Source organism: Acanthaster planci, linkage group LG03 (genome assembly GCF_054643075.1).
Source record: "Acanthaster planci isolate LZ-2023a linkage group LG03, COTS_SCS, whole genome shotgun sequence".
Lineage (NCBI taxonomy): Eukaryota > Metazoa > Echinodermata > Asteroidea > Valvatida > Acanthasteridae > Acanthaster > Acanthaster planci.
In genome coordinates, this window is record NC_141779.1 from 20556056 (window position 1) to 20570871 (window position 14816).

General features: G+C 42.5%; 1 protein-coding gene across 2 annotated transcripts; it reads right to left on the minus strand.

Annotated features, from left to right (window-relative positions):
* Positions 1 to 1696: 1696 nt before the first annotated feature.
* Positions 1697 to 12381, minus strand: LOC110991149 (neural cell adhesion molecule 1-like). Of its 2 annotated transcripts, none has more exons than XM_087135065.1 (8): positions 12124 to 12381; positions 9073 to 9210; positions 8359 to 8500; positions 7572 to 7726; positions 6694 to 6833; positions 5817 to 5985; positions 4714 to 5022; positions 1697 to 3911 (listed from the first exon to the last, which is right to left on the minus strand). In XM_087135065.1, the coding sequence occupies exons 2-8, from the start codon at positions 9158 to 9160 to the stop codon at positions 3805 to 3807; spliced, it is 1110 nt and encodes a 369-aa protein (XP_086991191.1). In that variant the 5' UTR covers positions 9161 to 9210; positions 12124 to 12381; the 3' UTR covers positions 1697 to 3804. The 2 variants fall into 2 exon arrangements, with proteins under 2 accessions (XP_086991191.1, XP_022112052.1); XM_022256360.2 differs by having other exon boundaries at positions 11925 to 12378.
* Between the last annotated feature and the right edge of the window lie 2435 nt (positions 12382 to 14816).

The following is a 14816-nucleotide window of genomic DNA, read 5'->3' on the forward strand; positions in this document are numbered from 1 at the left end:
GCAAAAACTTGCCCCCAAAAACCACACCACCGAAAGCCGGTGCCCCCCCAAGATGGCGGTGATGGTTTGTGAGCCCCCCCCGTAAAATCCTAGCCACGCCACTGGATGCAGATTGCACTCATGACGATTCTGCAAAAACGCCAGTGTCAAGGTAAACTCCCATGGTTGACTTCAAGATACCATGTACTGTGAATTACATGCCAAGTTTAGAAAGTGTTGTGTGACGGTCAAGATATGTATTGTGGTCGTAACACACAGAAATTGCCTGCGTCATCATGCGGCCAATTTCGATCGGTGACTACTGGTCAACCCCTGGTCGAATTCGCCTGGTTGAACAAGGACAATATATTTTGTCAACAGGCCTCTCTGGTGAAGAGGAAGTTTTGAAATCAATAAATTATTACAGGTGAAGTTTTTGACCTGCTTTTAAAAGGTAAACCAAGCTATAAGTTTTTGAACAAGAATTTTACAACTTTGTAACCCTTTTATATTGAGCTCACTCCAATTTGCTTTTGTCTATCGCCAACACCTAACGAGTAATGTGTTTTGCTGTGAACTGTCAAGTACAATGTGTAAACACGACCATAATTATACGACTCGCCCGGCTCTGCTCACGAGGGAAAACACAGAACCTCGCTTTCCCTCGGCGTGGCAATGAAGAAAGTCATCAATCACCAATAAACTTAAAGGCGAAGGAGTCACTCGATCCTCGGGCATCCAAGGCATTCTGACAAAGATCGCTTTATATCATTTGTTGACATTCTCGGGCATGACTTATATTGTTAATTGAAGTGTTGAAAGTCCTTCGAACGCAAATCATCGGACATATTTTGAAAATAAGAGTGGTTATTGTAATGCGCCAGTAACGGCAAAGTTTCTGAAAATGGGCAGAGCTACGGACTTGACTACAAAGTCCAACTGTGTCAGGCATATACATGTACATATACGCCCAAGCACATTCACAAGTGAATTTCACAAATAATATTTTTTCCATGAAGAAACGGCTTTAATTTATAAAAATGAAACGAAATACAGCCTTAGAACAAACAGAGAATATATATTCTTTAAAAAAGGGATGGGTAGGACTCTTTTTAAACGGACGTGGGATCTCAGAAAGCACAGAAGACTAAAAGATGCTACCGCGTGCCAGGCTCTCACACAAACAGGAATTCCTGTCTCTGTCTTCAACATTATCGTGTTGTTCTCTTGTACATATTATTTCTTTGCTATATACCCTATTCCTTTCTATGAATAATGAGCTAACGACTGCACAAATGAAAACAGATGGAGTCTCGTATACGGACAGCACATGTTTTTTTCGGTCATGGTGCAGAATTGAATTCATTTACCGATGATAGCTGTTTGAAAACTCCCAAATGGAATCTTGCAGAGGATTTGGAGATGAAGCAACGGCAGTCATTATTTTCCGCCACGGCCCGTTGCGCTGAGTCGTCGACGGAGGGAAAGTCCCTTCGCATCCCACGGAGAGCAATCAACAAGCCCAAGGCGCCGGGAATTAAAGGGTCGTCAGACGTGTGCTTTTGCAGTTAAAGGTTATTTTTGGCACAGAAATTAAATCCCATGTACTATTAAGTACGCTTAGTCACTATTGTCTTTAATTTTTATATCAGGATTTTGAACAATAAAAAGAAATGTTAATATTTAACTTTTGAAAACAAAAGTCCGATGGTTGATTGGAAAGAAGCCCCTGTATGTACCGGTATGACATCTAGGAGTCCCCCCAAATACATGTATGTAACTTAACGCTGATAATTATGGACTATTGATGAATTATCGACGTTTAAGCATTAAAATCATTGAAAAAAAATCCCAACTCCATGTTTAAAGCAAGTTATTAACTTTGCAGCCAAACTGAAGTCTTCCAATACATTCCATACGTGGTTACCCAAGCCGAGACACAGTCAAGTGCAATATCAACTCAGAAATGCTATAAACCTGTCCACATTAGCATGTAGGCCTAAGACCAAACGTTACAAGAATGGTCCCATCCCATATTTTGTAAGTCTGCTGAATCATTAATCTGTTAAGGGTTGGTTTTTATTGATTTGTGATTTTTTTAGCATATAAGAGATATATTTTACCTTTTATGTTTTTCAGGAGGTCTGTTTTTAGAAATGCTGTTTCTATTTTTACGTCCACAGGCCAAGTCACACTTGGACCAGCATTAACAACAAGTGTAACGGAAATGTTTTTCGCCTTCCCCTTTTCAGTCTGTTTTATTCTCAGAACATCTTAGGACTCAATTAAAGAACTGTATCTGAATACAAAGAATAACTTCACAAACTGTACAAACAGGTGCTTGTTTGATATATACAAACTACCAGGAACCAGAACAATGACACAGAATTGCATCGGAAATAGTCTGGTATATTCTGTTTATATCACGTCTGGTCCTTTTTGTTCATTCTTCGGACTCAACCACGATTGTATACATTCAATATAGGCATTCCGACTTAACATATTTTATCTGACAAGTCTCAGTCTTCGGGTCTGGAGCCCAGAGCCTAGTTTTGAGGGCTTTTATGGTTCAAGTATACATTCCTCAGTTATTCCTCTAGTTATAAGTAGTCCTGTTCCTCGACGATCGGCCAAGATATTTAATCTTTTGCACTGTTGGAAACGGGAGTCTCATGCAGAAGATTCGATGGGTACCCTGCCCCCACCCTGGAAAGGTGCCCCCCCGAAAAGCTTGTATTGCTACTCAAATAGGAAGGAAACATGCGTTTTTATTACGTTTGTAGGCGTAGAGCAACCACACAATGAATAGCCCCAAGTATTGTGGGTTTATTTCAACAATGAAACTTTTACAAGACAAGGCCACACCTGCTAAAATGCCCCCGAATTCACTTTAAAACAACAGTTAGTCATAGGTATCCTGTCTGAAATTCGGGGGGAGGGACATAATGGTTTTTAGCATGTTTGTATGCTTCCGAAAACAACACCATGGTCCCTTCCTTCGGCATTCGGGAACTTACTTGGACATTCACCGGGGAGTCATTTTCAATGGTTTTTCCTGAATTTATCTTATTCAATGTAATTTGTTAAATGGAGTGGTGCACAGTGGGTTCCAAGCCTCACTTTTCTCCAAATATTTAAAAAGCATTAATAAAAAATTTCTAAATTGTTTCGCAGCTTGAACTGGTGTTAATTTGTAATGAACTTTTCTCTCATTTTTACCCTTAGGTTCCAAAATAAAAAGTCAAACCCACTTTCATTTTAATGGGCCCTAAGCGGGACCAAAGGAGGGCGCTGTTTTCCTAGCAACGAAGGCTCCCTTCCTCGCAATGAATTCCAGTCCGCCGGTTCACGAACAACTAGGGCACGCACGCGTTGGAAGGGTACCTGAAGGGGCACGTACGCCCCCCCCCCTCAATTCCAAGTGCCCCCAGGTGCTCCCCACTGGAAAAAAAAGATGAATAGATATTGAACAAGGCTAACAAAAACTTGCCCCAAAAAAACACACCACCGAAAGCTGGTGCCCCCCCAAGATGCCGGTGCCCCCTTTGTGAGCCCCCCCCGTAAAATCCTAGCTACGCCACTGGATGTATGGCGTTTGTGGGAGCATTCCAACCCAATAGAGCCAATTCGCTTCTCATCCTCAAACATTACTGTTGTCCTCGTAGGAAGTTCTCCACCTGAGGTTACGAGAAACAATCATTACACCCTACTGCCCACGACAAGTTTTATAAGGGTTACGTACTTTAAACTTTATTGCAAACCTCTGAACCATATACACACAGAAGTAATGCATGTTACAAGTTGCAAGTGGCAACTAATTTGTGTTCAGTTCATTATAAGTAGAACACAGAGAATTAATGTAATAACGCAGACGGTTGCAGATTGCATCACTGCTGATGAGGCGCCAATCCCGTACGGGCTGAAGACACGCTCTGTACGTAAGAAACAAAATTAACACACGATATTAGAGGGAGAAAAAAGATGTGGCGAAGTGATTGAAGACGGATGCACGTGGAATTAACATCGCAGTATCCAAAGCACACGATGTTGTGATAGAAATATTTCTAAACTGGGCCCACAGCGGTAAACACAATCTGCGAGGTAAAACAAAACAATACAGTGATATCCTGTGGGACTATAGATGGTCTCGTAAGGGATGACGTCACCGGTCACTCACTGACTGGCACGGTTTAGCGCTTATATACCCAGCAAGATATGGGACGGAGGTGTGTACATGGGTGTGTGTGTGTGGGGGGGTTGCTCTCCGTCCTATATCTTGCTTCATAATCATCCTTGTTTCTTCATGTGGGACCCTATTGTGGACGATATGCACAGCGGATTTCTGCCTCATGTGTAAATGAACAATATTGAGCGGTTTACCGCTTGCCTTTAACGCTTTCTGTTATCGTTTGTCTTTGTAAATAGTATTCGGAACCTGCATAACTATTCGCATGACAGTATCGTCTGTCGGCTGTTTGCAGTCAAATTGCACCGTAACAATACAGCCTGGCCCACACACCCCACATCAACCAAAGGTAGCGTGGTCGGTCAACATGTCGTTTGCTAAACTTTCTGTAGGCCCTTTTGAATCTGACTTTGAACAGATTATTTCATTGCAGATAGGCACCTATACAAACTAAATCAATTTCCACACCAAAAGAGGGAAATTGATGAAAATACAGGGACTGCACTTCATTGCGAGGGGTTCCAGGGCAAATAAACAGGAATTTTTACCCGTGTTAACCACCGATGCCACCTTCTGGTCCACGCCGAACTGATTACTGCCCGTACACATGAAATGTGTGACGTTAAAATTGCCCGGAAGACGCCGGATGGACAGCGTGGACAGCATGGTCACGTGGTCCAGTGGTCTTGTCATCAATGTGACGTTATTAACCATGTCACTGCCCCAAATTCGGTTGCCCTGGTAACTCCAGAAGACTTCGGCGTACGGAAATCCCTCAACGATGCACTGAAGCTGCAGAGGGCGCCGTGAGTTCGCGTTGTACCAATTGTAAGGCTCAGTTTGGACTGAGATATTGACTAAAATAATGCAGAGTACATACATATACATGAAACTATATACATGTTTCAGGAAAACAAGTCGTAGAACATTACTACGGAATCGTAGAAGGGCCACAATGAAACAGTTTTTTTCAAAATTGCTTCCTCGCTGTGGGGAGCTATTATCTCGCCATCTTGTTTGTACGTCATCGCCTGTGGGTTAATTGTTGGAATGTCAAGTAAAACTTTAGTGGATTTGTCCGTAAATTCTGAATCCAACTCAAACCTATCGCAGCTAGACAGATTTGAAAATTAATTTTCGTTGTGGCCTTTCTATGCTCCCATATTTCACGGTCCTTTGAGACAAATGTTTCAGCAGGGGTTGTGGCCTGATGCTCATATTTTGGACGGAATAAATCGGCATTGACTGAGTCTTCTTTCATTTATAGATGCTGTTGAAGCGAGAAACATTGAAAGTTACCGGTCTCATTTCAGTCAAGAAGCTTTTTTATGACCGCTCGTTCTGAATCTACTTTCAAATTAATTGGTCTTAAGATAAATACTCTACTCCTCAAACAGTGTAACGTAGAGGGCGCTTGCCAAGATATCCAGCCACGATGTAATACTTCACGGTTTATGTGTTGATGGTTGGTCTTGAGTTTTCATTTAAGTCATAGAAAACGTGGAAATGACTGAACAGTTGGGTGAAACACATATGGAGATCGAGCTTGGAACCTATCAAATAAACCTTAAAATTAAAAGGGTATGGAGTTGAGGGCACGTGGGTTTGAAAAAGGATGAAAACTAAGAATCCACAGGAAGATGAAATTTACCGTAGACTTTGATGTCATTAGACAAGTAGTTGATTCTACCATACACAGTGTACCTCACACGACAGGTGTATGTCCCACCAAAGACAGGCTGTGGATTGATGATCGTGAGGGATCCGTTGGGTGATATAAAAACATCCGGAGAACCGTTGGCATCGACGTCTATAAATCCCTATCAAAGGACAGAGTGTTAATTTTAAGATACTCGGGTACAATGATGACGATTGATCTAATTAATTGTGAGGATGATTTGCTGATGCTGGGGCCTGCCAGTGACGGCGATTGGGAGTATTGATGGGATGGTAGGTAAGGAATGCTTGTGTTAATTGAGAGAGACGTTGGTCACCAGGGGAGTAACCGCGGGGGGAAGTCGGGAACTTTTGAGCTGGGTAGAATCCTGCACACTTTCACGGCATGGTAAAAAAGTGCGTATTTTGAGGATAATTTTCGAACTTCCCAAGTGACAAAATGTATTTGCTATTTAAACTGGTTTCAAAACTGTACGCCTTCGGTCATGATGGCGAGTACGACAATGACGGTTGCTTTCGTTGGTGGGCGTCGCTCAGGTGGTTGATGGGTGGTGCTCGCGATGATGTTACTGCTCAACATGGCAGTTGAGAGAGTTAGTCTTCATTGCGATGCCTAACACGGCCATCATGAGTGCTCAAAGGGATGGTAATTGAGACAACTCCCCAGAAAATGGAAAAAAAATTCAAAAGAATCTATTGGGTAGAAATGTGTGCAGCCAGGGGGCTCAACAATACAGCTAGATCTATAGGGGTCGAGGATCCAGTTTTGAGCAGCGCCCTCAGCTTGATTTCTAGCGGCCCGTCAGTGAATTGCTGTTCCCTCAGAATCCAGATATAACTGTGACACTTACCCTTGTACCCACAAAGCGACCCTCTTTGTGCCAGAAAATTTTGGCCCCGTACTCGACGAGGTCCGGCGTCATCTGGCACATCAGTGTCATGTTTTTGTCCGGAGACAACAGCTGAGCTGGACTCCCACTGACCTGTGGGCCTGTGGAAATGATCGTGGGAAAACAGCGTGACTGCTCGTGTTTTGGAAAGGGAGGGTACAGTTTTCACTTGTCACATTGTCGACTTACTTTTGTGACGTCATTCTTGAAAGGAATGCGGTTTTGCGACCCTACGTGCGTTTCTCTGAAGCTCACTTAGTTGCTACCGACACGCTCTCATGGAAGATTTGCTTTTCCTTCCCATAACTCTCGAAAATGCACCTTTGTGGTTGTTTGGTTGACAATACTTTCAATTTTGATTTCGCTGTGTTTAATTAAAAGGGCATTTTGGTGCCAATCGAGTTTTCATACAAATCTGGTTTTCAATATTGGAAAAAATCTCGATGTTGCCTTGAATTGTGCACAAAAGGTGGTGGAATTATAAGATTAAAAGCTTCCCTAAATTTGCGTTTCTTGGGGGATTCATTGTTGATCGTTTCCTGGAAATTTTTTCCGATGAGCAAATTTAGGTTCACAATGTAAACAGAAAAAAAACCTACGACCCGATCAATGCTTTCCCTCCTTTTCATTACAGCCAGAACTCCTTAATAGTTGCCGGGAAAGTAATGAAAATGCGCTTACATCCCTAAAACAAAGTCAATAGTTTCATACACTGAAAAAGGAATCATTGAATGAACTCTTTACAACAGCGGTAAGAGAGACAGAGAGACAGACAAAGAGAGAGAGAGGACCAGTCTTCCAAGACATTGTAATGTGAGTGCACACTTCGGACAACCTACGTTCATATATGGTGACGATCACGGTAGATATGCCTCTGCCGGGGGGCATCACACGACAGCTGTAGCGCCCGCTGTCGCTGACCCTCGTGTTCAGAATGGTTAAAATTGAGAAGGAAGCTGTGTCCATCCGGTTGACATTCTCGTCGATAGTTATTCTTGATCAAATCGAAGAAAGTATAGAAAAAAGTATCCTTTAAATAACGATAGGCCTGTCAGTGTCAGTGTTGTAACAAGGGGATAAGTGTGTGTTTGGCGGGTCTGAAAACAGAGTTTTGATTTGTTTTTTCAAATTGTTTCTTGGTTGTTGACTAAAGTAGGTTTTTGGTTATTCTTTTTTCTGCAGTCAAACGCTTTTCCATGTTGCGTCTCTTTTTAAGACCTCGCAACACGTCCTTACTTGACCCCTCGTTATTTTAGAGTGAGATTCTTTCTGTTTGTTGCAAGCGAACCTCCCCTTCCCATGTTTCATTTTTCCAGGATACAAAGTGTCCTCTAGTCGCATATGCACCGTGAGCGTGGTTAAAAAACTTCGCACTAGCTTGTCTAATCAGCTTTGTCTATCTCAAGGGTACATTTCAACTCAGGGCACTTGTGGAGAGTTACAGACATACGGTAATGATATGCAAATATTATTTACAAAGTTCCGTCTCATGTGCATATCGCGTGGCGGCAAACCGCTTGTCGTCGACGTTTTGCGTTTCCGCTCATTTGCGTAAATAGAACGCTATGCAAATTGTTGACAGTCAGGCTAATAAACGTAAAGGGAACCTCCTAAAGGTCTACCCACCTAGGATTTGTGTCTGGTATTTCTTGGTCGTTTTTTGACCACACAATGTCCACTGGTTCCCCCATGTAACTGGCATCACAACGAAGCTTCTGGTGAAGTCCCTGCAAGCTCTGAATTCCCTCCGGTGGAGATATACGGACGTCTGTGGTACAGATTGAAAGAAAGCAGTCGGAAATTCAACAAGCGACAGTAACGTTGACCTCATTAGAAGAAGACGTGTCCAAGCGTTTAGGGCTTAGAAGTTTTGAAAATAATCAAACAAACTTGCCTGATTTCACCGAATAATTGACCACATCAGCCTGGGACGAGACTTAAGGATGGACATATTCAAGTGCTTCGTAATCTGGTATTATGTTCGCTGATAGTACCACTGCGACATTCTCTTTGAATAAAATAATTATGTTCACACGGCCAGGGATTACCACGAAAATGTCAGCACGCACGACACCTTCGCGCAGAACCGCTAGGCCTACGTGTATATAGATAACTGATCGCAGCAGTAAAATATCCTTTGCAGCGTACGCATGGGATTCACAAAGCTGAAATAGAGGGAGGCTTAGTTGGATGGGACTGATGGGATACAAGTACGGCACGGCACGAGCGAAGCTGGGTCTCTATACTTCCAAGGTTGACCTTGAGGCTTGAAAGTTACTTTTTCCATGTATGAGCGCATAATTATTATTAATTGTTAGAAAAACGGAAGTCATTACTTACAAGATGTACGTGGTTCAAACTGTGCCAGGGTAGATGATAGGAACTGCAGTGTCACAACGAGAAGGAGGTGATGCATCCGACACTTCATTGTTACTCAAAGTAAAAGCAGTCCGGAGAAAACTTCATAGGCATCTGAGGCTGAAATTTACGAATTTAGATCTCAGTAAGAAGTACAGTCAAACTTATGGGATGTCACCTATCAATTACAATTTCTGTTGGCACGTATGTTCGGTTCAAGAACCCTTTCCTGCCTTTCTGTTGCCCGACCTAGACCGGGGGGGGGTCGTCAAACCCCAAAAAAGTGGAACTTTTGGCACTGTGAACATATATTTTTATACAAAGGCCTATCATAATGCGCTTTGGAACACAACATTGAACAAGTTCCATGTTTGTCGCGAACCGAAGGATGCATTGTAAGACTTGTATAGGCTCCCTACTTCAGTTTTCAAGATTCACGGCGTATTTTAAATTGGCCTGGTAATGAATTTGCTCTTTACCCTACACCTTGAATCGGGCGCTGGGTGACGGCGAGCGAATGATATGAACATTGTAATGTATTTTAGGGCGCATGTCATTTTGCACTTCGGAAAAAAACCTGGAAAATCGGACCAAATTAACATGTCATCGGAACTTTGTAGCGGGTATATGAAATCGACATTTATGAATCAAAATATTTTGAGTTTGATTAAATTTCACCATTTGTGAAATTGGAGATAAAATGTTGCTCCATACACAAACGTGAGAAGTGAAATTTCGAAGTGCCCATTGGGTCTGCGCCAGTTTCTAGTGCGCATTCTTCAATTGTAACGTGAACCAGCGCACGAACGAGTGTTTTCAATACGCCTAAACTTTTTCAAGTCCTCGATAATACGAATTTTAGTGGGCTGGATTAGTGTCCTGAGTCTTCGCTTGGTAGGCCATGCAGCTGTTCTTTTTAAGACCAGTAAATTGATAAACAGCATGGATTACACAACCATAAAAGACAAAAACAAACAGACGTACCACACAATATGTGAGGTGCGAACGGTACTTATAGGGCATTAACAAGTATATTCAGTCTTTCTGGACTGGTTTCCTTCATTTCCAACACGTGGGTAGAGCCATTGTAAACGGCAACCAATGAAAACATGACTTGCCCCCGCGCGCAGAAGGCTGCGCCGCGCCGCTGGTACGCGTGGCTGATCGGCTGCGGCGGCCCGCCCCGGGTTAGGCTGCGCTGAGGCATGTTTAGTGACTGATTTCGTTCTTTAAACGTTGCTGTATAAACCGCCTGCAGTTCATTATAAACCGCAGAGATATTTTCCGCGTGAGCATCAATGTATAAACTGCGGCTTACATTCCGAAAATTGTAGCATATTAAAATTATATATTTATTACCAAAAGATAAATAAAAAACACACCATCGAGCGGAACTTGGAAGCGGGGGGGGTTCGTTCGAAACCCCCGAACCCCCCCCCCAGCCTACGGGCCTGTATAAAGTTGCCGAAAATTGTTGCGTTTTGCCCTGATTTATGCACGGCAAATAAATAACGTGACTGACCATGCCCGTTTCAAGGTATGTGAGGATCAGTTATAAAAGCCGGTACAAGCATGGAGTTTTGCAGCGCTCTATTAAAAGGCAAAAGAGTAAAAAAAAAATCACTCTAAAAGAGAGTGAGTCCTCAATAAAACCGATCCAAAAGAGTGAAATTCCCATCCTCACAAGGAGTTACGTAAAGGACAACTTAAAATAATTTTCCTTGTAGGCCTATGGTTCCTCTTTTTGAGTGATTTCAGTCTTTTCGGGAGTGGAGTGGTTTGCACTGTCCTTAGAGTGGTGTGATTTAAAAGAGACTCGCTCTTTTTGAGGGTGAGGTTTCACTTCTTTGTTTTTAGAGGTGTGACATAATGGCTGTCAAAATACTAAAGTCAACAGAGAGCAGTTTCCGTGGATTCGTTTCAGACCAACGGCTTGTACGCGGGTCGTTGACATATATGTACATGTATAATGTCTACTGTTCAACACAGCTATAATCCCCTGCCCTATGTCATGTACTTTGGTCTAGCGAGTTGACAAACAGAGACATTGACAGCCTGATATCCATAAGTTCATGACTAAGTTTCTTCCCTACCCGATGTCTCAAAGGACGTTGAACGTAAACGTGAATCACACCCTGTACCTGCGTACCTAGTACCCAGTATCTACAGTGCATGACAATGGAAACTTCCCCCCGTCCCATCGAAGTACCGTGCGACTAGAAGTTCACTCAATTTCTATTTATGTCCACTGTTTAATCTCTTCCCTGATTGATCTCTTCCCTGATCTCACGAGAAACGCCGCCATTTCGGGAGATGGTTTGTTGTGATGATAGCTGTAACGCAACAGAAATGCCTCCTATAAATTCAGTGCTTGTTTGTTTATTTTCTCAACAACAAAGACATCGTAATTCCTCACTGTTTGTGACAGAATCTCTAGTCCCACTCGACCAAAGCCCAGCAAAAAACTTCCGGTTACGATAAAGAACGGATCCACGAACCAAATTTTCGGGGGGGATCCAAACTTGTTTTCTTTTTTATTGGGGGGCAAACTTGTTTGGTCGTTTGCTTTCATGCAACCTTTTATGGCCTTTCTGAGGGGTAACGCTACATTTAAGGACTTTATACACGCTTTCCAAAGAAAGGGAAATAAAGTATACCAAAACATTTGCGTTTCTATTATTATTAAAAGTGATATGGCTCCTTTGAGAAAAGCTTGTCCCCGTCAGCCCCCTCTCACCGAACCGCATTTGCCTGCGATTTGCTTCAGTCTTGCTACCATGGCGTCTGAATTGAAACGGACGGTGATTTGCAAGAATACTAGCTTAGACACTTACCACACTATAGTCAGGGTAGATGTTCGTCACATAGATGACTCAGTTGGCACAAAGAATAAGTGTCCTCGCAGTTGACATGAAGGTATCACATCTAGACCATAGATGACCACTGTTTCGCAGAGCTCCAACTTCTGTCGGCTAATTTATTGAATGTGTCACCAAATGATAACTAGCTGACAAAAACTCAAAGGAGGTTTACCTATATCTCAACTTCATTCCTTGTCCTTGACAGCAGAAGTTTCCCTCTACCAGCTACATATCACATACAAACAAATATCAATCCTCAAGAACTAAACTATTTCGGGACTTTTTATTTCCGAGGCTGTTTGATGGATACAGGGCTTGGGGAAAACAGACCGGTTAAACGCACTTATTCGTAGAGTACTTCCATTTTCCATGAGGTTTACCGACTCTTTCAATCTGTGGGTGGCGACCCCTGACAGATGCGTCATATCCTTGAGCCCCTTCCCTTTTGTGTATGTCGCGATACCATCGACGTGGGGCTTAAAACGTTCCCGTTGAATATACTTAATTTATTTTCTTCTTTCATTCTGATAGAATATAAGTTAAAGATATGCATTTGTGAGCGTGTCCGTCTGTATTTAGGTGAGTGTTCCCGTGGGGGTGTCGGGCTCTCAGTGGGGGGTATAGGCCGCCCTAAACATGTAGATTACGTACCCGTTCCCCAAACATTCTGATTATGTCCTCCAAAAACGCAATAAAAACAAACTAATTATTGTAGGCTATACAGCTTTGTAAGATCCAAATGGTATCAACTGGAAAAAGTGATGAGCAACGAAGGAAAGGCGGCGGGCCACTAAAGGCGAAAGAGTGAAAAACTCTCTCTCAAAAAGAGTGAGTCCCTTATAAACCCACTCGTGTTTAATTGTAGCGATGCTGGTGTGAACCACCCTCTACATGCATAAAATACAGTCGAGTTATAAATAGCCCCGATTTTATTACTCATCAATCTTTTAAGTGGCGGATGGAGTCTTGATATAGGGGAAATATGACCTTGCAATCCATGGGGAGGGAAGACTTGGCATCACTTGCTAGCGTCTCTTTGTACGGTACTGAAACAGTCGGAGTGCTAGCAGTGACCCTCTTGATTAAGTCAGAGAGCATCAACTCTTTCAAAGTCGCGCAAGTTCTTATGCCAGGCTGTGTCCCTCGTTTATTCTTTGACAGACCCTACTAGTATGCACACGCAGCTAATGTTTATATAAATTTGGCCAATCAGAGTAAGGGAAAGGAGTGTCATCACTGTGTAGCAGCCACCGACCAATGAAATCCAAGACACTTTCGGACCTCCAAATGCACCGTAAGAGTGAAATACCGGCACTCTCAAAAAGAGTGAGTCCCTAATAAAAGCACTAGAAAGGAGTGAAAACCAGTATAAAAAATAAGTAAAACCACTTTTAAAAAGTGAAAAACACTCAAATAGACTTCCGAGGCCGAGGAGACATATAAAGGACAACCTCGAAAAAGCAACAGACAGGGCAAGGATGATAGCTGTAGACCTCTGAAATGCGGGGGAGGAGGTAATTCGGCATGGTCGTTGCCAGGAAGGGGCAAGCATTCACCAATATGGCAGAGTGAAAAACCACTATGCGAGTACTGTGGAGGGCGGTAAATGCGGAGGCATTTTCGTTTGTTACTTCTGCACCTTTTCTTGTGTATTCTTCTGTCTATATTTCAAGGGAGGTATGTCGTTTCCTGTTGCCACTCAACGGGTGTCATAATTATTGATCATAGCTTATACATGAAACTGCAAACATGAGGCTTTGCTGTCGGAACAGTTGGCATTTTGGTGAATCAGTTAGATACGTATGCCATATTCATCCTCACGTGTCACCCTGCTTGCGTGTTCGGTGCAACTATACTACATACATTCCAGTTATGATTTTCCTCAGGACAAAAAGGAGACGCATTGTTTCCAAGGTGACCCATGGGGTTTGAAATCATTCGCAACGTATCCATGCACGAGGCTACAATTTCATTTGAATTAGGAATCAGCCAACTTCAGATCGGAGCATCGGGAGAAACCATTTTTTTTCTCTCGAACTTATGATTAGCCTTGCAGTAGCAGTGTCCGGACAAAATGACATTTACAACATCAGCTATTGTCAAGAATGGATTTTTATTCTGGAGGCTTTTCCCGGGTACTGTAACGTGTTGCTGTGGCACAGCTGCACCAAATTCTGCCGTCCAAAAACGACAGGCTGCGGCAGCGACTGTATAATACACTTCTATAGGGGAATGGTTGTAGTCACAACGCACAAGAGCCTGGCTTCCCTGAACATGTACTATAATAGGCCACGTCCAGCAGCAGCGGTAACAATCGGACAGTTTGAAACAGAATGCTTAATCTGCATCTACCGTTATTTATAAACGGTTACTTTCCCTTTATTTTCCCTAATTTGTAGCTGGAAATAAATATTTTAAAAGGAGGTAAATGAAATGATATTTATGTTTATATACATTCATTAAGTTGTAAAGTTCGTGATCAGCACGTACGAAATGAAGCTTTGCGGCCCTTTAAATTCAATTTCCCATAACCCTTGACACAAAATGGATTTCTCTTATGACGTCCTGCGGTCCCTGTGAAGAGAGTTAGAGTTGATTCAAATTGTTTATCATTTTTACAGACTATTAATATATTACGCCTGTGAATTCTTGGCGAATTATCCCAAATTTCTTTTATACGCCAAAATAATCTGACAGTTTTTTATATTTGTATGCTGTTTTCCTGTCAACTGAATCACAAAACATGCTCTTAATGATTCGGACAAATTAAATTCATTCGCGGTGAGAGTAGTAACGGCTGGAAAAGCGTTTAAAAATTAACATGAGCTCCTCTTTTTGCATGTGCTTAACCCATTCACCAAATAC

Coding starts and splice junctions, on each gene's coding strand:
- LOC110991149 (XM_087135065.1), bottom strand. CDS start 9,160: ATGAAGTGTCGGATGCATCACCTCCTTCTCGTTGTGACACTGCAGTTC. Junction 7,727..8,358: donor ATACCAGACACAAATCCTAG/GTGGGTAGACCT, acceptor GATTTGATCAAG/AATAACTATCGACGAGAATG. Junction 6,834..7,571: donor GATCGTCACCATATATGAAC/GTAGGTTGTCCG, acceptor TCATTTCCACAG/GCCCACAGGTCAGTGGGAGT.